Source organism: Lithobates pipiens, unplaced genomic scaffold, assembly GCF_037356315.1.
Source record: "Lithobates pipiens isolate NorthernLeopardFrog02 unplaced genomic scaffold, aLitPip1_a1.2 Scaffold_30, whole genome shotgun sequence".
NCBI classification, from domain to species: domain Eukaryota; kingdom Metazoa; phylum Chordata; class Amphibia; order Anura; family Ranidae; genus Lithobates; species Lithobates pipiens.
The window spans coordinates 165,897,278-165,924,268 of record NW_027507791.1 but is presented as its reverse complement, the minus strand read 5'-3'; the positions used below and the strand labels follow the sequence as shown (position 1 = coordinate 165,924,268).

General features: G+C 44.2%; 2 protein-coding genes across 6 annotated transcripts in view; one reads left to right on the top strand and one right to left on the bottom strand.

Moving 5' to 3' along the window:
- The window catches only part of NDUFAF1 (NADH:ubiquinone oxidoreductase complex assembly factor 1), a 437,923-nt gene extending 415,532 nt beyond the window's left edge, over positions 1–22,391 (bottom strand). For all 5 annotated transcript variants that reach the window (XR_013264917.1, XM_077465058.1, XM_077465055.1 and 2 more), the window contains exon 1: positions 22,243–22,391. The gene's annotated coding sequence lies outside the window, so the exon portion shown is untranslated. The remainder of the gene's footprint in view (positions 1–22,242) is intronic.
- Positions 22,392–22,416: 25 nt separating this feature from the next.
- The window catches only part of RTF1 (RTF1 homolog, Paf1/RNA polymerase II complex component), a 520,646-nt gene continuing 516,071 nt past the window's right edge, over positions 22,417–26,991 (top strand). The window contains exon 1 of the mRNA XM_077465048.1: positions 22,417–22,786. Coding sequence (XP_077321174.1) covers positions 22,709–22,786 — 78 coding nt within the window. The 5' untranslated portion in view covers positions 22,417–22,708. The remainder of the gene's footprint in view (positions 22,787–26,991) is intronic.

Here is a 26,991-nt window from a genome sequence, read left to right as displayed (position 1 = left end):
CTTATCCGGGCAACTTTACTTGTTTTGCACTCCCAGGGAACCGTAGCGCGGTGGATCTTGGGTCACTACCCGATGACTACTGTGTGGAGAGGATTAACACGGACAACGGTGACTGGGTTGAACATGACATTCAGAGAGCTGATGTCTGGTGGATGTGTGGGGATAAGAAACTGCGAGCTAGACTACCGGCCAATGCCCAAGGGGATTGCGCTATGGTCCAGCTGGCTATGCCCCTGAGAATCCTGTCAGAATACCCGTGGACTAAGAGTCACCGACAGTATCATAGGGACACCTCTCCCTTGGGGTCATTTGACTCTCAGATCTACATAGATGAGATTGGGGTTCCTCGCGGGGTGCCGGACGAGTTTAAAGCCAGGAATCAGGTGACAGCTGGGTTTGAGTCTCTTCTCTGGTGGGTGACTATAAATAAAAATGTTGACTGGATTAATTATATATATTATAACCAACAACGATTTGTAAACTATACTAGGGATGCTGTGAAGGGCCTAGCAGAACAGTTGGCCCCCACATCTCTAATGGCCTGGCAGAACCGAATGGCTTTAGATATGGTCTTAGCTGAAAGAGGAGGGGTATGCAAAATGTTTGGTAGCATGTGTTGTACCTTTATCCCTAACAATACAGCTCCTGGAGGGACCGTGACCAGAGCCTTGGAAGGACTGACTGCGCTATTGAATGAATTGGCGACTAGAATTAGCGAACTGGCGCCTGGGGCAGCACAGCTGGGGTATGCTGTCTCCGCGGACCCCCCCGGTGCGATCGCGTCGGGCCGCGCCGCCGCCGGCCGGTAATTTAGCCCCCGGCTTTGAGGCCTTCTACGATCCTATGGTTCCTTCTGGAATCTGGCGCCCTCTTGTGGTGGCCGTTGGAATTACAACCAGCAATGCTAATTTTCCCTGCCTGCCAGCCTATCTTCCTTCCCTTTACTCAGAACCCCTAAAAATTATATATATATTTTATTCTAACACCCTAAAGAATAAAATGGTGGTCGTTGCAATACTGTCTGTCACACCGTATTTGCACAGCGGACTTACAAGCGCACTTTTTTGGGGAAAATGTATTTAATAAAAAAAATAAAATAAGACAACAGTAAAGTTAGCCTAATTTGTTTTAATATTGTGAAAGATAATGTTGCGTCGAGTAAATCGATACCAAACATGTCATGCTTCAAAATTGCGCCCGCTCATGGAATGGCGACAAACTTTTACCCTTTAAAATCTCCATAGGCGACATTTAAAAAATTCTACAAGTTGCACTTTCTTTTTTTTTTTTAAATTGGTTTTTATTGAGAAGAATTTTTTCTTTTAACAAAAGGAGAAGCAGGTTGCACTTTTTAAGTTACAGAGGAGGTCTGGGGCTAGAATTATTGCTCTCACTCTACCGATCGCAGCGATACCTCACATGTGTGATTTGAACACCGCTTTCATATATGCGTTCGCTTCTGCACGCAAGCTTGGCGGGACAGGGCGCGTTTAAAATATTTCTTTTTTATTTTAACTTTTATTTTTATTTTTTTCACTGTTCTTTAAAAAAAAAAAAAAAAAAAAAAAATGTGTGTCACTTTTATTCCTATTACAAGGAATGTAAAAATCCCTTGTAAAAGAAAAAAGCATGACAGGTCCTCTTGTATATGAGATCTGGGGTCAGAGAGACCTCACATCTCATATTTACACTAAAATGCAATTTAACCACTTAACAACCGCCCATTGCCGATTAACGGCATCAGGGCGGTTGTTTAACTCTGAGAGGCCGTTAATTAACGGCCTCCCAGAGTTCTGCTCTCGCGCGCCCCCTGGGGCGCGCACACGAGAGCATCCGTGACCGCTGGGTCCAGTGGACCCGGCGCATCACGAATCACAGTAAACGGCCGCTCATCGCGGCCGTTTACCACGTGATCGCTCCGTCAAATGACGGAGTGATCACTTGTAAACAAGCCGGCGTCATGTTATGACGCCGGTTCCTCCCTCCCCCTCTCTGTACCGATCGGTACAGCGGAGGGGGAAGAGATCGGTGTCAGCAGCGATGTGGGCTGCATCTGCAGTGCCCACATCGCTGCTCACCGAAAATTAACCCCTCAAATCCCTGCAAATACTCTGCATTACTCTGCAATTCCCTGCAAATACTCTGCATTACTCTGCAATTCCCTGCAAATACTCTGCATTACTCTGCAATTCCCTGCAAATACTCTGCATTACTCTGCAATTCCCTGCAAATACTCTGCAATGCCCTGCAACACTCCGCATTGCCCTGCAACACTCCACAATGCCCTGCAACACTCCGCAATGCCCTGCAACACTCCGCAATGCCCTGCAACACTCCGCAATGCCCTGCAACACTCCGCAATGCCCTGCAACACTCCGCAATGCCCTGCAACACTCCGCAATGCCCTGCAACACTCCGCAATGCCCTGCAACACTCCGCAATGCCCTGCAACACTCCGCAATGCCCTGCAACACTCCGCAATGCCCTGCAACACTCCGCAACGCTCTGCAATACCCTGCAACACTCTGCAACACCCGCCAATACCCTGCAACACTCTGCAATGCTCTGCAACCCCCGCCGATACCCTGCAACACTCTGCAATGCTCTGCAACCCCCGCCGATACCCTGCAACACTCTGCAATGCTCTGCAACCCCCGCCGATACCCTGCAACACTCTGCAATGCTCTGCAACACCCGCCAATACCCTGCAACATTCTGCAATGCTCTGCAACACCCGCCAATACCCTGCAATGCTCTGCAACGCAGTACTCTGCAACACCATGCTCTGAGATACCCAGCCATAGTCGGTGATACCCTGCAATACCCAGCCATAGACATCTCCCGCCGCCCTCCGCCCTCCGGTGCTTCTACCGAATCGCTAATACAATCAAAGCCAGAATCTTTTTTTTTTCAGGCTTCCCAGCCTAGAGGTGAGATGTGGGTCTTATTGACCCCACATCTCACTGTAAAGAGGACATGTCATGCCATATTCCTATTACAAGGGATGTTTACATTCCTTGTAATAGGAATAAAAGTGATCCAAAAAATTATTTTTGGGGAAAAAAATGTCAAACTAAAATAAATAAAGTAAAATGAACAATAAAAAAAAATGTTTTTTTTAAAGCGCCCCTGTCCCCATGTGCTCGCATGCAGAAGCGAACGCATGCGTAAGTCCCGCCCACATATGAAAACGGTGTTCAAACCACACATGTGAGGTATCGCTGCGAACGTTAGAGCGAGAGAAATAATTCTAGCCCTAGACCTCCTCTGTAACTCAAAACATATAACCAGTAAAAAAAATGTAAATCGTCGCCTATGGGGATTTTTAAGTAGCGACGTTTGCCGCCATTCCACGAGCGTGTGTAATTTTGAAGAGTGACATATTAGGTATCTATTTACTCAGCGTAACTTCATCTTTCACATTATGCAAAAATTGGGCTAACTTTACTGTGTTTTTTTTTTTTTAAGCACAAAACAGTTTTTTTCCAAAAAAAAAGCATTCAAAAAATTACTGCGCAAATACCGTGCGAGATAAAAAGTTGCAAAGACCACCATTGTATTCTCCAGGGTGTTTGCTAAAAAAACATATATAATGTTTTGGAGTTCTATGTAATTTTCTAGCAAATAAATTATGATTTTTACATGTAGGAGAGAAATGTCAGAATTGTCAGAATTGTCCTGGGTGCTCCAGAACACCTGATGGCGCTCCATGCATGTTGGGCCTCTGTATGTGGCCACGCTGTGTAAAAGTCTCACACATGTGGTATCACCATACTCGGGAGTAATAGCAGAATGTGTTTTGGGGTGTAATTTGTGGTATGCATATGCTGTGTGTGAGAAATAACCTGATAATATGACAATTTTGTGAAAAAAAAAAAAAAGTAAAAAGAATCTTGATTTTGCAAAGAATTGTGGGAAAAAATGACAACTTCAAAAAACTCATCATGCCTCTTACTAAATACCTTGGAATGTCTTCTTTCCAAAAAGGGGTCATTTGGGGGGTATTTGTACTTTTCTGGCATTCAGGTGTGATCAATTTTCAGATATTGGCACCATAGCTTGTGGACTCTATAACTTTCACAAAGACCAAATAATATCCACCAATTTGTACTTATTTTTACCAAAGATATGTAGTAGTATAAATTTTGGCCAAAATTTATGAAGAAAAAATTACTAATCTGCTAAATTTTCTAACAGAAACAAAGAAAAATTTGTTTTTTTACAGAATTTTCGGTATTTTTTCTTTTATAGCACAAAAAAAAAAAAAAACCCAGCGGTGATTAAATACCACCAAAAGAAAGCTCTATTTGTGTGAAAAAAAGGACAAAAAATTCATATAGGTCCAGTGTTGCATGACTGAGTAATTGTCATTCAAAATGCGAGAGCACCGAAAGCTGAAAATTGGTCTGGTTATTAAGGGTGTTTAAGTGCCCAGTGGTCAAGTGGTTAAAAAAAAATTGTCATTTGAAAAAAATAAATAAAATGTCCCTCTAAGAGCTATGGGCAATGACTTGAAGACAGGTGAGGGGCTTGGGGCTATCTTCCCCTCACTCGTCTCCATGTCAGGCCAGGGACAGGTCCAGATCGCCGTCACGGACCCGGCTCCTAACTTTTTTAGCTGGCTCCTAGATTCCAAGCAAATTTGTCAACCCCTGTTGTATTAACTTGTTGTATTGTTTTGTCTTAATTAACTCCATAGTAAGTTGTAGGATGATTAGATTTAACTAACTATGATAGCCTAAGAATGTACAGGAACATGAATAGCAAAATAAAGTACCATCCTGTACCATGACAACGTTATTTATGTTCCCTCAGCCAATAGAAGCATAGAGGTGGTATTCTTGTAAGGTATGAGGAGGGGGGACACATTCTTTTTGGTAGACATTTTTCTTCAGCTTCTGGCCTGTAAGCATGTCTCTCTGTTGTGGGCCACATCAGAAATAAATTGTCTGCTTCTCAATACATCTGGAGTTTTGACTGATCACAAGAGAAGATTCCTAAGAGGACTGTTTATTAAAGGGGCGGGTGATGGGGGGGTGGGCTTGCTAAGGGATCCGGGGATAAGTAGTTGGGAAGGGTTGCTGTACCATTAGGTGGTCTGTATGTGCTGGGCACTCCCCGGGTGTCCCCCCTCGCCTTCTCTCCCCCTCCCGATGTTTCCTGCCCCCTGGGCTCCCCCGGGTTCCTGGGTCGGGCTCCTCCTTCCTCTCCAGCACCCTTCCCCCCCTCCTTTCTTTCCTCCCTTTCTCTCCCCCCGCCCTGTTCCCGACCGGTGCCGTGGTATCCCCCCCTGAGGAGGGGGAATGTATCTAGATGGCCGGGAGGGCACGGAGGGCTGTAGCTGTTCTCTCAGGTATTTGGGAAGTAACGGGAGGTGGTGAATGTGTATTCAGATGGTTGGGGGAAGTGATGGAGGGGCTCCCATTATGTGTTGGTGTCGGTCACACTGGTGGGGCGTTCTGGCGACTACCCAAGATTGGGGTGGCCCGGAGTGGTCCACCGGTGCTACTGGAATTATGCCTTGCTGATGTTTGGTTCTATGCACTGTTTTGTTTTCTGTTTTTTTTTTTTTTTCTCTCATTTGCATTATGCTCTACCTGAGCATGCCAGTAATTAAAATGTCCTTCTCTGTCCTGTCTATCCTCGTACCCAAATAGGCCGGCGCTTTAAACCCAGTTAGCGTGGGTAAGTGCCAGAGCATGTTTGTGCTTTATTTTTAGTTTAAGTGAGAGCCTGTCTTCCCTCGCTTTCCCTGTGGGAAGTAGGGCCTTACTACCCCTCACCTTCCCCACTTGCGCACTTTCCCGGTCCCTGCCCCTGTCCCCTTTCTGTTCTTTGCTCAGTATATTCTCTCTCTATCTTCTTTGACGCTCTCTGTGGTACTATTGAGACGCGATGGCGGACTCCATTAAGTTTTTTTCGTTAAACGCCAAGGGACTGAATTCCCCGGAAAAGCGACGGATCCTACAGCGAGATCTGAAAAACAATTCCGCAGATGTGGCGTGCATCCAAGAAACCCACTTTAAAAGTTCTGGTCTTCCACTTTTGAAGTCCCGCTCTTTTCCACAGGTCTATCATTCTACTAACCCTCACTCTAAGACTAAGGGGGTCTCTATCTTGATATCTAGCAGGATTCCGTTGACCTGCCGTGACCTGCTGGTGGATCCGGAGGGCCGCTTTCTTTTTCTCAAGGGCCATATTGGAAAGCTTCTTTTCACTTTTGCTACAGTATATGCCCCCAACGATCACCAGGATGTGTTCATTCGGAGTGTACTACGACAACGAAATGACTTTCGGGAGGGCCAGTTGATTCTGGGTGGAGATTTTAATACCCCCCTCTCCCCAGTGGTAGACACTTCTACCTCCTCTTCGTCGATCCCAATTTCGGCTAGAAAGTGGATATCTAAATGCCTGATGTCTGCCCAGTTAATGGACGTTTGGCGTCTTCAAAATTCTGGAGAGTGGGATTATTCTTTTTACTCTCCCCCCCACAAATCCTACTCACAGATAGATTTTTTTTTTGATTCCCCATGACCAACTGAATCTAGTGAGTTCCTCCTCTATCGGCCACATTACTTGGTCCGACCATGCCCCAGTAGCCATCACCTACACACTTTCCAGAAACCCCTCGCCCATTTCTTTATTCTGGCGACAAAATGAGTCTCCTCCAGATACCGGAAGTCCTGGCGGATGTGACTAAAGCACTGGAGCTTTATTTCCAGGAAAATGAAATGGAAGGCTCTGACCCGGGTATAGTTTGGGAAGCTCACAAAGCAGTCCTTTGCGGGGTGTTAATCAAACATGGGGCACGTATCAAACGCTCGCGGAACGAACAGCTGACCAAACTGTTACAGGATCTGGCCCAACTTGAAGCGCAACACAAGCACGCCCCCTCACGGCCTCTAGAGATTGAATTGGGGACGCTCCGAACCCAAATTACTGACCTACTCCATTACAAAGCGAAAGCAGCACTCCAGTTCTGCTGTAAATTGACATACGAGTCGGGGGACAAATGTGGGAAGCTCCTGGCCAAGTCAGTCAAGGAACTGAAGTTGGACGCTTACATACCGCAGATAACAGATGCCAACGGCCAGCAGGTCTCGACGCCGATATCCGAGGCCTTTGGGGAAATTCTATTCTGAGCTCTATAACCTTCTGAGCTCGGGGGCTGGGCAGACAGAGATAGACAATTATGTAGCCGGCACTGGTCTACCGTCCCTGACGCCGGAAGCAATTACCCTAGTGGAGGTCCAGACGGCTGTTGGCTCCCTGAAGCTGGGCAAGGCGCCGAGCCCGGATGGGTACACCGCACAATATTACAAGACATTTCTCCCTATTGTTAGAAAAGTTTTAAATGTTTATTGTGTGACTATTAGAAAAACAATAGTCCCGAGACTGATTTGTTAAAAAGCTTACTTCTGAGCACATTATTGTATTAACTCATTGTATTGTTTTGTCTTAATTAACTCCATAGTAAGTTGTAGAATCATTAGATTTAACTAAATATGATAGCCTAAGAATGTACGGAACATGAATAGCTAATAAAGTGCCATCCTGTGCCATGACAACGTTATTTATGTTCCCTCAGCCAATAGAAGCATAGAGATGTTATTCTTATGGGGTATGTGAAGGCGGGACACAGTCTTTTGGCAGACATTTTTCTTCAGCTTTTGTTCTGTAAGCATGTCTCTCTTTTGTGGGCCACATCAGAAATACATTTTCCTGCTTCTCAGAACACCTGGAGTTTTTACTGATCACAAGGGAAATTCCTAACACTATTCTTGGCCCATGTTTGTTCAATGCTCTGAGCTCCGGTAGAGAGTTCGCTTTGGACACCCTTAGAGCGCATATTTCTCCCAAAGAGGACAAAGACCCGGGACTAGAGGTCGACCGATATGGGTTTTTCTCTGGCCGATGCCGATATTTTGAAATCATGGCGGCCGATGGCCGATATATGATGCCGATTTTTTTGGGCCGATATGTTAGGCCGATTTTATTTTATTTTTTTAATCCCCCTTCATCTCATAAAACCTAACAGACACCTTTGCCACTGGGGCGTTTTTTTAGGCACTTTTGGGCTAAAAATAGCGCCTGTAAAGTGCCTGCAAAACGGCTCCCCTGCAGTCTGTGTGAAAGACAGAGTGCTTTCACACTGAGGCGATGCAAGCAGCACGTTTTGGAGTGGTGTATACCGCTTCTCCACCACTCCTGCCCATTGATATTAATGGGCACCACTGCCCAAGCGCATGCAAAGCGATTTGGCAGTGGTGCTTCACGGGCGCATTTAACCTCTTCTTCGGCCGCTAGCTAGGATTATATGTGCCCCACTACTAAAACTAGCAACATTTTACCATCAACGTCTGCCCGCTCCAGTGTGCAAGCAGCCTATAAAATAAAAACAAGTACTCAAAACTTTTGGACGAAAGAAAAAAATAAAAAATAAATATGGACTAACTTTACTGTTTTTTTTTTTTTTTTTAAATCATTTAGTGTATATCCCCCCCCCCCCCCCAAAAAAAAATGCATTTGAAAGACCACTGCGCAAATGCTGTATGACATAAAATGTTGCAACAACCGCTATTTTATTCCCTAGGATCTCTGCTAAAAAAACATATATACTTTTTGGGGGGTCTAAGTGATTTTCTGGCAGAAAATACAGGACTTTTACTTGTAAGCAACAAGTTAACCACTTAGCAACCGCCCATTGCCGATTAACGGCTTCAGGGCGGTTGTTTAACTCTGAGAGGCAGTTAATTAACGGCCTCCCAGAATTCTGCTCTTGCGCGCCCCCTGGGGCGCGCACACGATATCATCCGTGACCGCCGGGTCCACTGACGGAGTGATCACTTGTAAACAAACCGGCGTCATGTTATGACGCCGGTTCCTCCCTCCCCCTCTCTGTACCGATCGGTACAGCGGAGGGGAAAGAGATCGGTGTTAGCAGCGCTGTGGGCTGCATGTGCAGTGCCCACATCGCTGCTCACCGAATTTAATCCCTCAATTCCCTGCCAATACTCTGCAGTACCCTGCCAATACCCCCCAGCACTCTGCAATACCCGCCAATACCCCGCCAATACTCTGCAATACCCTGCCATAAATTGCCATACCCGGAGATACCCAGCCATACTTGGTGATACCCTGCAATACCCAGCCATAGACGCCTCCCCCCCACCCCTCACCGCGCCCTCCGGTGCTTCTACCAACTCGCCAGTACGATCAAAGCCAGAATCTTTTTTTTTTTCAGGTTTCCCAGCCTAGAGGTGAGATGTGGGGTCATATTGACCCCCAGATTTCACTGTAAAGAAGACCTGTCACCCCATATTCCTATTACAAGGGATGTTTACATTCCTTGTAATAGGAAAAAAAGTGATCAAAAATTTATTTTTGGGGAAAAAAATGTCAAACTAAAATAAATAAAGTAATATGAACAATAAAAAAAAAAAATTAAAAAAAAAAAAAAATTAAAGCGCCCCTGTCCCCATGTGCTCGCATGCAGAAGCGAACGCATACGTAAGCCCCTCCCACATATGAAAACGGTGTTCAAACCACACATGTGAGGTATCGCCGCGAACGTTAGAGTGAGAGCAATAATTCTAGCCCTAGACCTCCTCTGCAACTCAAAACATGTAAGCAGTAAAAAAAAAAAAATTCAAGCGTTGCCTATGGGGATTTTTTAAGTAGCGACGTTTGGCACCATTCCACGGGCATGTGCAATTTTGAAGAGTGACATGTTCGATATCTATTTACTCAGCATAACTTCATCTTTCACTTTATGCAAAAATTGGGCTAACTTTACTGTTTTTTTTTTTTAAAGCACAAAACTGTTTTTTCCCCCCAAAAAAACGAGTTCGAAAAATTGCTGCGCAAATACCGTGTGAGATAAAAATTTGCAACAACCACCATTGTATTCTCCAGGGTCTTTGCTAAATATTATATATATATATATATATATATATATATATATATATATATATATATATATATATATAATGTTTTGGGGTTCTCTGTAATTTTCTAGCAAATAAATGATGATTTTTACATGTAGGAGAGAAATGTCAGAATTGTCCTGGGCGCTCCAGAACGCCTGATGGCGCTCCCTGCATTTTGGGCCTCTGTATGTGGCCACACTGTGTAAAAGTCTCACACATGTGGTATCGCCGTACTCGGGAGTAATAGCAGAATGTGTTTTGGGGTGTAATTTGTGGTATGCATATGCTGTGTGTGAGAAATAACCTGATAATATGACAATTTTGTGGGGGGAAAAAAAAGGAAAAAAAATCTTGATTTTGCAAAGAATTGTGGGAAAAAATGACAACTTCAAAAAACTCATCATGCCTCTTACTAAATACATTGGAATGGCTTCTTTCCAAAAAGGGGTCATTTGGGGGGTATTTGTACTTTTCTGGCATGTTAGGGTCTCAAGAATTGAAATAGGCCGTCGGTACTTCAGGTGTGATCAATTTTCAGATATTGGCACCATAGCTTGTGGACTCTATAACTTTCACAAAGACCAAATAATATCCACCAATTTGTACTTATTTTAAGATATATAGTAGTATAAATGTTTGCCAAAATTTATGAAGAAAAAATTACTAATCTGCTAAATTTTATAACAGAAACAAAGAAAAATTCATTTTTTCGCAGAATTTTCAGTCTTTTTTTCTTTTATAGCACAAAAAATAAAAAACTGAGAGATGATTAAATACCACCAAAAGAAAGCTCTATTTGTGTGAAAAAAAGGACAAAAATTTAATATAGGTCCAGTGTTGCATGACTGAGTAATTGTCATTCAAAATGTGAGAGCACCAAAAGCTGAAAATTGGTCTGGTTATTAAGGGTGTTTAAGTGCCCAGTGGTTAAGTGGTTAAATGGTTAAACTGAGAACTCTACACACAGAGATGACTTCATTCATTCAAGTGTAAACATTGCATCTTTCTGTTCTTTTCTTGGCAGCCTGCCCAGGGAGGAGGAAAGACGTTTCTATGATGACTCAGGCAACTTGCACTGACTTCTATTACAGAAGTCATTTCCAAGTCCCGCTGTTCTAAATCGGCCTTTTTATCAGCTCAATCGGCCGATGCCGATTAATTAAAAACCGGCAAATATCAGCCGATGTATCGGCCGGCCGATATATCGGTCGACCTCTACCCGGGACTATGCGGAAGCTACAGGCCCATCTCCCTGCTTAATTTGGATTTGAAATTGTTCTCTAAAATTCTTGCCACGCGGCTCACCACTTGCAGTCCCTCATCCATGTTGATCAAGTGGGTTTTATTCCCTCCAGGGAGGCTAGGGACAACACCATCAAGGTCTTAGCTTTATTGCTAAAGGCTCAGGCGTCGAACAACCCGTGTATCTTTGTGAACACGGATGCGGAGAAGGCCTTTGATAGGGTCCATTGGCCTTTTATGTTCGCAGTCCTCCGCCACGTAGGGCTGGGTGAATGGATGATCACTTGGATCAGCAAAATATACTTGCGACCCTCTGCGCAAATTAAGGCGAATGGGGTGCTCTCCTCCCCCATAGATATTGGTAACGGGACTAGACAGGGCTGCCCCTTATTGCCCCTCTTATTTGCACTGTCCCTGGAACCCTTTCTGGCCTTGGTTCGGCAGAACCCAAACATATCAGGTCTGCGCATGGGTGCAACTGAGTGCAAGATATCTGCCTACGCAGATGATATGTTGTTTTCCCTGACGAATCCCCGAACCTCCCTGCCGAGCCTTCTTCGAGAATTCCAGACGTATGGAAAGCAATCTCACTTGAAGATCAATTTCTCGAAATCAGAGTCCATGGGGGTGGCTATCCCCCCGAGGTTGCTTTTAGATTTGCAATCCAATTTTCGCTTTAAATGGACGAACACTGCGCTTAAATATCTGGGCACTTACATTCCACCAGACGTAGCGAACACGTTCAGGCTGAACTTTCCTCCCCTGCTCACTAGGACACGCACTTTGCTTCAAAAGTGGCACTCTGGCCTTCACTCCTGGTTCGGTAGATGTAATCTGATAAAAATGAACATACTTCCTAAATTTAACTACCTCTTCCAGGCTCTACCCATCAAGATCCCGTCTCCATTCTTTAAACAGGCACAATCCGTGCTCACGCAATTCGTATGGGCGCACAAAAAACCTAGACTTCGATGGTCACAGTTGACCCTCTCTAAACAACAAGGGGGATTGGCTCTACCTGATATACGGCGCTATTATATGGCCTCACATCTGGGACGGATTTTGGACTGGAATCGCAATAGCTCTACAAAACTCTGGGTGCAAGTTGAGCAATCTCAATCCCGCATCCCGCTGAGAAGCGCGATGTGGTGCTACCGGGCGTTGCCGGCAGAACTGAAATCGCATCCCACTATAGGGGCGTCCCTAAGAGTCGGATTCTTGACTGCTTCTCAGAACAAAATCACGTCGTTGTCCTCCCCTTTGTGTCCTATCCTAGGCCACCCATACTTTGAACCAGGAATCTATCCAGGGGACTATAAACTACTTAGCGAACTTCACGTGGACCATGCGTCTAGATTTATTATCGACGGGAAGTGGCCTTCTATCGTCGACCTGACCGACCAAGCAGGTTTATTTTGCCTACCCTTCTGGAAACGGCACGTTTACATCACTTTTTGCATTCCATCCCCGACCCTCAAGCCTATGCAGGCCCCCTGATGGAGTTTGAGACTCTGTGTAGAGGAGAGGGCCCTCTGGCCCACATCCTCTCGCAGGCTTACGTTCTCCTGAATGGGCAGCCGGACCACCCTCATTTGACCTGTGTGTCCAGATGGGAGAGGGATCTTGGCTGTTCGTTTTCTCCGACACAAAGTCAACGCATCATTACCCTGGCTCTCACAACTTTGTTGTGTACTAAGATACAGGAGTCGAATTTCAAGCTCCTAACTAGGTGGTACATGACTCAGACGAAACTGCATAAGTGCTTTCCATCCGTTTCTGATAGATGCTGGCGGTGTGGAGCGGAGGAGGGCACAATGCTCCATGTTTTCTGGTCATGCCCGGTCTAACGGACTTCTGGACAGAGGTCCGCCGCATAACACAAACATTCAGGGACTTTCCCATACCGGAGGGACTGACCTTTTTCCTTCTACACCACTCACGGATCCCAATAAAGCAGTATAAAAAAATAACTTCTGCGGCATTTGGTCAATGTGGCGAGGTCCTGCATTCCTCTCTACTGGAAACAGCGCACTTCTCCTTCAATTACACACTGGATTAGGAAAATTGAGGATGTCAGGAAGATGGAGGACCTGATTCTGACATCTCAAAACAAACAAGAAACCTTCAAACAGACATGGGACGCTTGGAATGTTTTTAGATTCTCACTGGAGGGTCGTCGACTGTTGGTGTTATAGCGCTGTGGATCGCCAGGGCGTCCTGCCATGTCTCTTCCTCCTCTCTCTGCCCTTTCTCTCCCCCCTTATCTGTCCCCCCTCCTTTCTTTCCCCCTCCCCCACCTCCCCTCCTTACCTTTAGAATAGAGTGAAAATTGGGAATGACGGCCCCCCCTAGGTTGCTGGCGGATGCCGGCAGGGCAGGGTATGGAGATGACCACGGATCTCAGTCTTATATTACTTTATGTGCCGCAGAATGTTCGGGGTATTGAAAGACTAAGTCTTGTGCTTTGTATATTCATGTTAAGTCTTTCCTGCTGCCTTTTGCTCTGATTTACTTTGTTTACTATGTATCGCGGGAACCGCATTCCCCCGTTTGGAGTTGAATAAAGTTATATTTGGGAAGAAAAAAAAGCGGGAGTTCCGCCGTTTTTTTTTTTTTTGTTTTTTTTTAAAGCCAGCAGCTACAAATACTGCAGCTGCTGACTTTTAAAATAATGACACTTACCCGCCCAGCGCGCCTGCGATGTCGGCACCCGAAGCCGATCTCGCGATCGTCTCTCGGGTGCTGCTGCCGCCATCTTGGGTATGGGAATCAGGAAGTGTAGCCTTGCGGCTTCATTTCCCGGTTCCCTACTGCGCATGCGCGAGCCGCGCTGCACAATAAGGATGGTCCCCGCTGTCTCTGGGATCCCTGTGTTTCCCAGCAGACAGCGGGGGACCTTCGGAAAGGGGCGTACCTTCTGCAGATATCTATGCCGGAAGTGGGTGCAGATACCTGCACTGTGCAAGTACCTGCACCCCTCTCCCCCCTGAAAGGTGCCAATTGTGGCGCCGGAGGGGGGGAGGGTTCCAATGAGCGGAAGCTCCACTTTAGGGTGGACCTCCGCTTTAAATACTGCAAGTTAAAAAATAATCCTTTGCTAGTTAAACATTTGTTTATAGCATTACTGTTCCTCAATGTGGCAACAGAGTCCCTCTCGCTGAAGTTGTATCAAATCGTTAAAAATATCACAGTAATGCTGATGTCTAGCTTTAAAGAGGAAGTAAACCCTAATAGGTTTACTTCCTCTTTGTCTCCCTGCAAAGGTAAAGCATAATGGACTACTATGCATCGCATAGTATCCCATGTGTCACATACCTGACACAGGAGCCACCGATGTCACCGTTGTCCCCTGTAACACGAAGCGTCTATCTTTGTCCGGGTATCACTGTTCCGGCGCTGTGACTGGCCAGAGCAGCGATGACATCACTTTGGCGCATGCACACGGGAGCCATAAGTGATGGCATGTTTGCTATAGACAGCGGTGCCCTATTTTTGTAAAATATCTCCTTAACTGTGTAGGTTAACCACTTAATAACCACCCTATAGCCGAATGACGGCTTTAGGGCGGTTTCTTAACTGTGGGAGGCCGTCATATGACGTCCTCCCAGAATTCCCCTGGGGCGCGCACTCGAGAGCATCCGTGACTGCCGGGTCCACAGGACCCGGCGCATCACGGATCACGGTAAACGGCCGCTCGTCGCGGCCGTTTACCACGTGATCGCTTCGTCAAATGACGCAGGGATCACTTGTAAACAAACCGGCGTCATGGTTCCTCCCTCCCCCTCTCTGTACCGATCGGAACAGCGGAGGGGGAGGAGATCGGTGTCAGCAGCGATGTGGGCTGCATCTGCAGTGCCCACATCGCTGCTCACCGAAAATTAACCCCTCAATTCCCTGCAAATACTCTGCAATACCCTGTCATTACTCTGCATTACTCTGCATTACTCTGCATTACTCTGCAATACCCTGCAATACCCTGCAATACCCTGCAATACCCTGCAACGCTCTGCAACACCCGCCAATACCCTGCAATACTCTGCAATGCTCTGCAACACCCACCAATAGCCTGCAAAACTCTGCAATGCTCTGCAACACCCGCCAATACCGTGCAACACTCTGCAATGCTCTGCAAACCCTCCAATATCCTGCAATGCTCTGCAACGCCCTACTCTGAGATACCCAGCCATACTCTGATATACCCAGCCATAGTCGGTGATACCCTGCAATACCCAGCCATAGACACCCCCCCCCCCCTCCCGCCGCCCTCCGGTGCTTCTACCGACTCGCCAATACTATCAAATCCAGAATCTTTTTTTTTTTTCAGGCTTCCCAGCTTAGAGGTGAGATGCGGGGTCTTATTGACCCCACATCTCACTGTAAAGAGGACCTGTCATGCCATATTCCTATTACAAGGGATGTTTACATTCCTTGTAATAGGAATAAAAGTGGGGAAAAAAATGTCAAACTAAAATAAATAAAGTAAAATGAACAATAACATTTTTTTTTTTTTTTAAAGCGCCCCTGTCCCCATGTGCTCGCATGCAGAAGCGAACACATACGTAAGTCCCGCCCACATATGAAAACGGTGTTCAAACCACACATGTGAGGTATTGCTGCGTACGTTGGAGCGAGAGCAATAATTCTAGCCCTAGACCTCCTCTGTAACTCAAAACATATAACCAGTAAAAAAAAAAATGAAATTGTCGCCTATGGGGATTTTTAAGTAGCGACGTTTGGCGCCATTCCACGAGCATGTGCAATTTTGAAGAGTGACATGTTAGGTATCGATTTACTCGGTGTAACTTCATCTTTCACATTATGCAAAAATTGGGCTAACTTTACTGTGTTTTTTTTTTTTTTTTTTTTAAGCACAAAACTGTTTTTTTTCCAAAAAAAAAGCATTCGAAAAATTGCTGCGCAAATACCGTGCAAGATAAAAAGTTGCAACGACCACCATTGTATTCTCCAGGGTGTTTGCTAAAAAAAACATATATAATGTTTTGGGATTCGATGTAATTTTCTAGCAAATAAATGATGATTTTTATATGTAGGAGAGAAATGTCAGAATTGTCCTGGGTGCTCCAGAACGCCTGATGGCGCTCCCTGCATGTTGGGCCTCTGTATGTGGCCGCACTGTGTAAAAGTCTCACACATGTGGTATCGCTGTACACGGGAGTAATAGCAGAATGTGTTTTGGGGTGTAATTTGTGGTATGCATATGCTGTGTGAGAAATAAACTGATAATATGACAATTTTGTGAAAAAAAAAAGTAAAAAAAAAATCTTGATTTTGCAAAGAATTGTGGGAAAAAATTACAACTTCAAAAAACTCATCATGCCTCTTACTAAATACCTTGGAATGTCTTCTTTCCAAAAAGGGGTCATTTGGGGGGTATTTGTACTTTTCTGGCATGTTAGGGTCTCAAGAATTGAAATAGGCCATCAGTACTTCAGTTGTGATCAATTTTCAGATATTGGCACCATAGCTTGTGGACTCTATAACTTTCACAAAGACCAAATAATATCCACCAATTTGTACTTATTTTTACCAAAGATATGTAGTGGTATAAATTTTGGCCAAAATGTATGAAGAAAAAATTACTAATCTGCTAAATTTTATAACAGAAATGAAGAAAAATTCATTTTTTTTACAGAATTTTCTGTATTTTTTCTTTTATAGCACAAAAAATAAAAAACCCAGCGGTGATTAAATACCACCAAAAGAAAGCTCCATTTGTGTGAAAAAAAGGACAAAAATTTCATATAGGTCCAGTGTTGCATGACTGAGTAATTGTCATTCAAAATGTGAGAGCACCGAAAGCTGAAAATTGGTCTGGTTATTAAGGGTGTTTAAATGCCCAGTGGTCAAGTGGTTAAGGAGATATTTCTTGGACCTACAGGTAAGCCTTAATCTAGGCTTCCTTTATAAGTTTTACATGTATATCTGTTCTCTTCACCATTATATACAGTTTAGAAAGTGCACGTCCTGTTTGAATTTTCTCTTCCCCTGTAGTGTGGATTGTTGCTAGACACTGTAAAGCAGGGCTTGACAAATTTGCTTGAAATCTAGGAGCCAAATAGAAAGTTAGGAGCCAGTTTTTTTTTTTTTTCCCAGCATGCCCAATGGCTGGCTTCTGTTGAACCAGCTGGCATACACACGGGCCGAATGGCAGACAGTTTTTATTAAACCGACCAATGTTGCCCAGCATTCGGCCCATGTGTACTAGGCTTGATGGTGTGATGGGCAGCGGCTCACTGGGGAAGGTATATATGGGGTGGGGGAAGGTATATATAATAGGAGTATACATGGGGTGGGGGGGTATATATAAAATAGGAGTGTATATATGGGGTGGGGGAGTGTATATATGGGTCCGGGGAGGGTATATACAGATATCACATACCTGGTTTCCTTTCTGTCACTTCTCAGCACATGGATTTTGGTTCTGTCACATGTTTATGACATCAGTGCAGCTTGATTTGGGCGTAGTTGGTGTGATGGAAGGAGATGGGGGAGGCGGAGTTGGTCTCCAGAAAAATGGCGGAGTGGGCGAGATGGGGAGGCGGAGTTGGTGGAATGGAAGGAGATGGGGAGCCCCGGCCACCACCAGAGGGCACCAGTTGCCCCGATGTAGGCCGTAAAGCCGCGGCCTCAATTACCAGCCGGCACGGCATCTTAGTCTGCGCACCGGCGGGTGGGGGCCAGATTGGGAACAAGACACCTGACCCAGTGTAGCCCAGGCGCCAGGCGGTTATTTCTAGATGCCAATGCGACCTGGCGCCTGGGGTTTGTCGAACCCTGCTGTAAAGGACCGTACACACGATCTGACTTTTTGACAACAAACATGCAAATTACAGTGGGGCAACAAAGTATTTAGTCAGCCAATTGTGCGAGTTCTCCCACTTAAAAAGACGAAAGAGGACTTTAATTGTCATTATAGCAGGGCTCGACAAAACCCGGGCGCCAGGTCGCATTTGCGACTAGAATTAGCGAACTGGCGCCTGGGGCAGCACAGCTGAGGGTATGCTGTCTCCGCGGACCCCCCCGGCGCGACCGCGTCGGGCCGCGCCGCCGGCGGCCGGTAATTTAGCCCCCGGCTTTGAGGCCTTCTACGATCCTATGGTTCCTTCTGGAATCTGGCGCCCTCTTGTGGTGGCCGTTGGAATTACAACCAGCAATGCTAATGGATGCAATGCTAATTTTCCCTGCCTGCCAGCCTATCTTCCTTCCCTTTACTCAGAACCCCTAAAAATTATATATATATTTTATTCTAACACCCTAAAGAATAAAATGGTGGTCGTTGCAATACTGTCTGTCACATCGTATTTGCACAGCGGTCTTACAAGCGCACTTTTTTGGGGAAAATGTATTTAATAAAAAAAAAAAAAAAAAAATAAGACAACAGTAAAGTTAGCCCAATTTGTTTTAATATTGTGAAAGATAATGTTGCGTCGAGTAAATCTATACCAAACATGTCATGCTTCAAAATTGCGCCCGCTCATGGAATGGCGACAAACTTTTACCCTTTAAAATCTCCATAGGCGACATTTAAAAAATTCTACAGGTTGCACTTTTCAAGTTACAGAGGAGGTCTGGGGCTAGAATTATTGCTCTCACTCTACCGATCGCAGCGATACCTCACATGTGTGATTTGAACATCGCTTTCATATATGCGTTCGCTTCTGCACGCAAGCTTGGCGGGACAGGGCGCGTTTAAAAAAATATATCTTTTTATTTTAACTTTTATTTTTTTTCACTGTTCTTTAAAAAAAAAAAAAAAAAACGTGTGTCACTTTTATTCCTATTACAAGGAATGTAAAAATCCCTTGTAATAGAAAAAAGCATGACAGGTCCTCTTGTATATGAGATCTGGGGTCAGAGAGACCTCACATCTCATATTTACACTAAAATGCAATTTAAAAAAAAATTGTCATTTGAAAAAAAATTAATAAAATGTCCCTCTAAGAACTATGGGCAATGACTTGGAGACAGGTGAGGGGGCTTGGGGCTATCTTCCCCTCACTCGTCTCCATGTCAGGCCAGGGACAGGTCCAGATCGCCGTCACGAACCCGGCTCCTAACTTTTTTAGCTGGCTCCTAGATTCCAAGCAAATTTGTCAACCCCTGCATTATAGGTATACCTCAACTATGAGAGACAAAACGTGGAAACAAATCCAGACAATAACATTTTCTGATTTTTGAAATAATATATTTGAAAATTATGGTGGAAAAAAGGTATTTGGTCACCTACAAACAAGCAAGATTTCTGGCTCTCAGACCTGTATCTTCTTCTGTCCTCCACTCATTACCTGTATTAATGGCACCTGTTTGAACTTGTTATCAGTATAAAAGACACCTGTCCACAACCTCAAACAGTCATACTCCAAACTCCACTATGGTGAAGACCAAAGAGCTGTCGAAGGACACCAGAAACAAAATTGTAGATCTGCACCAGGCTGGGAAGACAAAATCTGCAATAGGCAAGCAGCTTGGTGTGAATAAATCAACTATGGGAGCAATAATTAGAAAATAGAAGACATACAAGACCACTGATAATCTCCCTCGATCTGGGGCTCCATGCAAGATCTCCCCCCATGGGGTCAAAATGAGAACAAGAATGGTGAGCAAAAATCCCAGAACCACAAGGGGGGACCTAGTGAATGACCTGCAGAGAGCTGGGACAAACGTAACAAAGGCTACCATCAGTAATACCCTACACCACCAGGGACTCAGATCCTGCAGTGCCAGACATGTCCCCCTGCTTAAGCCAGTACATGTCCGGGCCCATCTGAGGTTTTCTAGAGAGCATTTGGATGATCCAGAAGAGGATTGGGAGAATGGCATATGGTCAGATGAAACCAAAGTAAAACTGTTTGGTAGAAACATAACTTGTCGTATTTGGAGGAGAGCGAATGCCGAGTTGCAACCAAAGAAGACCATACCTACTGTGAAGCATGTGGGTGACAACATCATGCTTTGGGGCTGTTTCTCTGCAAAGGGAACAGGACGACTGATCCATGTACATGAAAGAATGGATGGGGCCATGTATTGTGAGATTTTGAGTACAAAACCTCCTCCCGTCAGCAAGGGCATTGAAGATGAAACGTGGCTGGGCCTTTCAGCATGACAATGATCCTAAACACACCACCCGTGCAACAAAGGCGTGGTTTCCTAAGAAGCATTTCAAGATCCTGGAGTGGCCTAGCTGGTCTCCAGATCTCAACCCCATAGAAAACCTTTGGAGGGAGTTGAAAGTCTGTGTTGCCCAGCGACAGCCCCAAAACATCACTGCTCTAGAGGAGATCTGCATGGAGGAATGGGCCAACATATCAGCAACAGTGTGTGACAACCTCGTGAAGACTTACAGAAAACATTTGAACTCTGCCATTGCCAACAAAGGAAATATAACAAGTATTGAGAACTTTTGATATTGACAAAATACTTGTTTTCCACCATAATTTGCAAATAAATCCTTTACAAATCAGACAATGTGATTGTCTGGATTTGTTTCCGCATTTTGTCTCTCATAGTTGGCCCATAATGACACAGGCCTCTTATCTTTTTAAGTGGGGGAACTTTTACAATTGGTGGCTGTCTAAATACTTTTTTGCCCCACTGTAGTTGTTTTAAAGTCAACATCGGTCCGTATGTGCGTTCCAATGGACAAACTTTTATGGTTTTCATCGGACTTTTGTTGGCTGTGCGAATGGACAAACTTTTTGACTACATAAGTCCGATGGAGCAAAGTCTGATTGTGTGTACACAAAACCATCAGACTTTTGTACAAAGTACAGATACGCATGCTCAGAACCAATGCAAAATATCAGACAGAAGTTGACCAAAGGGTGGTACCGGAGTAATTGAACGTCATCTTTTGAAGTGTCGTCAGTACGTTCTTGTTTGTTGTCTAAAAAGTCTGACTGTGTGTATGCAATACAAATTTACGGCCAACACCCTTTGAACAAAAGTCCACGGGAAAGTTTGATCAAAGTCTGATCGTGTGTATGAGGCTTTAGACAGCCGATTGTAGGAAAGGCACACACCTCTTCCCCACACAGGCAGAGGTTGCCTGTGAATAATTCAGCTTTGTGCTACTCTATTTATAGCAACCTCCCTGACACAGACTTCAGGCTCCCATCTCAAAGAGCTTGTCAAGAGTTATCATACAGAGGAACAGAGCAGGACAAAGCTACGGACCATAGTGCTTTGAAGAGAGATAAAAACACCACAACACACACCACTGTCGATATATGTGCCCAGCTCAAATTTAATGAAATCGGGTTTACATCCACTTTAAGCATGTTTATCATTAAATAGGTGTGTGTGTGTGTGTGTGTTTATTTATTTATGGGCAATAAGCATTTGAAACTTGTGTTGTTACTTGTGCTCGCAGTGATTTTATTTAACCAGGTGTGCCAGAGGAGCCAAGGTTGTTATTGGTTTTGAGGTGCAGAACAGAGAACCCAAAAATTACCATGCAGCGCAGTTGGTAACCAGTGGGTGGTGCTACATGTACATTTTATAAACCACTGCCCAAATATTGTGACAAAAAAAAAAACACAACCACAATTTTTCAGGGCCTTTGCTTTCAAAAAAATAGATGTTTGGTGTTCAAAGAAATTTTTCGAGTTAAAAAAAAAAAAAAAATATATAAATATATATATATATATATATATATATATATATATATATATATATATATATATATATATATATATATATATAGTTTCTTACATGTATGAGAAAAGTGTGAGAATTGGCCACAACCATTGTTGTGAGCGACTCCAAATCACGCAATTTGCTTGATAAATATCCCTCAAAATAAACAATGCACAAATATACACATAGTCACAGATATGCATTGAAAGGACATGGTTAAACTTCAAAAACGATATGTCCAAAAACAAATACCACACGTGCCACAGTCGACTTCCTTCTGGCTGCAGACTGCACGCTATCATCCCATTTCCAGAGAAGGACAGTCTTAAAGCACGTATCTTCATAAACAAATTCACATCTTTAATGAATATAACCTCCAAAATGTCTATTACAATCAGCTCATTCAGTCACTCACCTGTTCTCCCCTTGACTTTCTTCAAGCCTTGTGTATACCCCTGAAGGACCAAACAGCACTTCCGTTACAAATTCTGACGGGTCGCCTAATCTGACGAAACACCAGCATGCAAGCCAGGACGCCAGTCAAGCGGCTCCACCCACATACGTCATTTCATCGCGACTTATTAGAAGCGAAGCCGCGGACGTTTTGCATCGACTTTAAACAATAGGTTCATCCCATCTAAAGGGGCCTGAGGAGAGCCAAAGACCGTCATAATTCGCTTTAGTAAACCACGTCAGTTAATAGGAAGCCTATGTCTTATCTAAAGCGTTAACCTCATTGATAGTGTCTTTTTTCGTCACAGACCCGCCCTCAAGCGTCAGGGCGCCGGGGGGAAGGGCTCTGAAGGCTAGGAAGCTGCGCATAGTCGCAGTGTTTGCTGTGAGAGCTGTGGTTCCGGTTGTAGGGCCTGTCTGCTGCAAACATGGTGAAGAAACGAACGAGGCGAATCGTTATCGATTCGGATACTGGAGACAGCGGCAGCGATTCGAACCTAGATCAGGTGAGAAATCCCTGTTAATACCATACGTACAGCTAGAATGAGTATGTTGTAAACTGGGCCTGGGCACTGATTCACATCTAATGCCCACAACGCAACAGTTCATGCACGTGCAGTTCGTGCACATACACCGGGCGCTGCTCGGACCTACCTGTGGCATTCCCTCTGTCATCTCACGTACAGGCTTGTGAAAAATTCTAGTACACTTTCATTGAAAAGCCTCTGTCTTTTGCTATTCAAACACCTGCTATGGACCCTACACTGTTGATGGTCCCCAGCTTGTTATCCCACGTGTGGCCCTTGGCATCACCAGAGGGCCACACATAATATCCAATTTTGCAGAAACTAACCTAATGCTTAAATTAACTATGTCCCTTACTAACATGTAATGCCGCTGGATATGTATGTAGCTGAGTATATACAGCATACTAGCCGTGCAACGGATCAAAAAACTCACGGATCGGATCATTTATTGGATCAGAAAAAAAAAAGATCTTGTTACACCCACCGAAGTTTTAGATTTCACAGTTTTCAACACAAACCTGAACTAATATGCTCAAATACAGTTTTTGTAAATTTGACAGGTTTTCTGCTTTTTAAAAGTTACCACTGAAACAGTCCGGATTTACAAATACTGTATTTAAGCATATAAGCTCCGTCTTGTGTTGAAAATAACAGTGAAATCTAAAACTCTGGTGCGTGTAACAAGATGTCCACTTGCCCCCTTCTCACTCTATCATTACTGTGTTGGGTGCAGCAAGATGGTGGCGGCGAGAAAGTTGCTGCCGTTGGGTGTACCAAGATGGCTGCCGCCCCGGAGCTATGCCGAAGCCTTTCCAAAGCCACGCGATGAGCGGAGCGCTCCACGGATCGCGTGGTGTGCCTATCCAAACAGGTTGACCCATTCAGATCAAGGATCGGTAAAGATCTGTTGCACCCCTAGAGCATACCACACCATATTCTGCGTTGGAGCCGAGACTTCCTGTCTCGTGTCCGAAACACAGTCAAATCTATCGTATCGCCTCTCTGCCATTCTGAGAAAGTGATGTATTTTAGCAAGGAATTCAAAGCTTTGTATTAGGGATGCACCGAAATTTTGGGCGCTGAAACATATCGGGCGAAAAATTGCCTTTTCGGCAGTCTGCTGAAGAATACATTTTGTCTCTAATGGTGCTGAAAATGAGGCAGAGCCCCATGGTGCCGCTACGGGGTGCTGTCTGGATCGCCCCCATCCAGTCCTCTCCCCTCTTCTCTCCTTCCCTCCCTCCCTCCTTGACGAGGCAGCTGAAAGGCAGAAAGCAAAACATTGCTCTATAGAGGAAAGCTGTCAGAACACCACGATAAGGAGCGGCTTGTTGGTATGATCAGCAGGAGGAGCATTAGTGCAGCTCTGCAGGGTTAAGTGTGCAGGACTTGTTGTTTTGACATGCTGTTAGAAATGCAAGCTTCTCCAAGCAGGCTCACTGTTTCTAACAGCATTTCAAACAAGTCCTGCACTCTTAACCCCTGTGGCGCTGCACACTGATAATGCTCCTCCCACTGACCATACCGACAAGTCGCTCCTTAACGCGGTGTGCTGACAGCTTTCCTCCATAGATAGAACACTGTTCTTGGCTTTGCCTTGCTAATACTGCCCTGTCCTTAACCTGTCTGACATATTAAGGCAGGCTTCATGATGGGCACTGGTAGGCTGCATTTGATGGGCACTGGTAGGCTGCATTTGATGGGCACTAGTGAGGCTGCATTCCTCTGCAGTTTGACCATCTCATGTACCACGTCTGCAGTTTCTGACCATCTCCTGTAACACATCTGCTAGAAGTGCACTGCATGGACATTTTTCTAATACTATTAGCAATGTGTTTATATAAAAATGTATATGTTTTATTTAAAATATAAAAATACATTTTTATAAAAAAATGTTTTAAAAACAGTCATTTTTGGTTTTTGGCCTAATGTATTTTTCATTTTTGGCACCAAAAATTTGGTGCACCCCTGCTTTGTATTCATTGCTAGAATACATCGCTTTATCTGAATGGCTGAGCGCTGAAGCTACATACCGTTTTATATTGCGCATTCAGCTGCTTCACATTGGTTAGCTGGCCCAAACGGACTATGGATAAATATATATCAAATGATGGAGTCCAGCTTTAAATTATTAGGGTCACCTGGTCAGGTCCCAGCTGCTAAAATGTACCTCTGCCATCAATAAGGCATTTTTTTCATCCACACAACTGCAGCTCACTGGATATTTTCTCTTTATAGGGCCATTCTCTATAAACCCTAGAGATGGCTGTGCATGAAAATCCCAGTAGATCAGCAGTTTTTGAAATGCTCAGACCAGCCCATCTGGCTCCAACAACTATGCCATGTTCAAAGTCACTTAACCACTGTCCCCGACCGTCAAATGACAGCTGGGCAGTGCAACTCTCATTCTGGGTGGACATAATGCGACAATCGTGGCCGCGTTGCTAGGATACAGTGCAACCCCAATCTGTGTATAGAGCGTGAATCTTTAACCATGTGATTGGCTGTGTCCAATCACAGCTGGTCACCTGTAAACACGGAGATGCTGGTAATCAGCGCTCCTCTTGTCACACTGACCAAGTGTGAGAAGAGGAAAGTGGCATCTCCTCACAGGGGGCAGCTACGGATGTAACACAACACTGATCATCGGTGCCAGAATTGTGTGCCGACTAGTGATGCTAATGCCGCTTCTCTGTGCCTACCAATGCCGTCTAGTGATGCCACCTATCAATGCCCATAAGTGCGGCATATTCAAGCCACCTCAACAGTGCAGCCTATTGGTGGCCATCAGTGCTGCCTCATCGGCACCCATCAGTGAAGGAGAAAAATGACTTAGTTTCTGTCAGTAAATTTTGTAAATAAGAAACATTATTTTTTCCCTACGTTTTTGGTCTTGTTTTTCCCCAAAAAAACAATAAAAAACCCAGCAGTGATTAACACTGAAAGAAAGCTCTATTTGTGTGAAGAAAGTGATAAAAAATGTCACATGGTTACAGCGTAGCATGACTGCGCAATTGTCAGTCAAAGTGTGACAGCTAAAAAATGTCCTGTATCGAGGTGGTTAAACTTAACTTAAAGTATACGGAAAAAATAGGTGAGGTGTGTGTGTATATATATATATATATATATATATATATATATATATATATATATATATATATATATATATATATATATATATATATATACATACATGCACTTTTTTTTTTTTTTTTTTTTTTTTAAACCCTAGAGCAGTGGTCATCATCCCTGTCCTCAAGGGCCCACTAACAGACCAGGTTTGCAAGATAACTGAAATATGTAACAGGTGATATCATTTGCTGTTCAGTGATTGCAGTATTCTAGTCTGCATCTTCCCAAGGTAATACATAAAACCTGGCCTGTTTGTGGGCCTTGAGGACAGGGTTGATGACCGCTGCCCTAGAGAATAAAATGGCAGTCAGTGCAATATTTTATGTCACACGGTATTTGTGCAGCAGTATTTGAGGAAAAAATGCACCTCAATGAATAAAATAAAAAATCTAAATGGTAAAGTTAACCCAATTTTTTTTTTTTTTTTTTTTTGTATAATGTGAAAAAAAAAAAACTTGATTCTCATTTTATCCTGTATTGTAATAGAGCTATATCTATAACAATGCTGGATAAAATGAAACTCAATTTTTTTTTGCTTTGAAGAAAGATCACAATTCTTGTAGCGTAAAATCTTTCACATTATACAAAAAATACAATTGGGTTAACGTTGCTATTTAGTGTTTTTTTTTTTTTTTTTATTTAAGTTTTATATGTTTGCCCAAATACTGCTGTACAAATACAGTGTGACATAAAATATTGCATTGACTGCCATTTTATTTCCCAGGGTCTATAGATGTGGATATAAGTTCTAAGTAGGGGTGCACCAAATGGGTTTTTTGGTGCCGAAACAGATACAGAAAATGAAAAATACTCTAGGCTGGAAACCGAAACAGCACCGATACCGAAAATTACTGTTTTTAAAAAATATTTTCATACAGGAGATGGTCGGAGACTGCGGGCATGGTACAGGAGATGGTCAAAGACTGCGGGCATGGTACAGGAGATGGTCAGAGACTGTGGGCATGGTACAGGAGATGGTCAGAGACTGCGGGCATGGTATAGGAAAGATCAAAGCAGCCTCACCAGTTCCCCCTCAGATGCAGCCTGCCTGA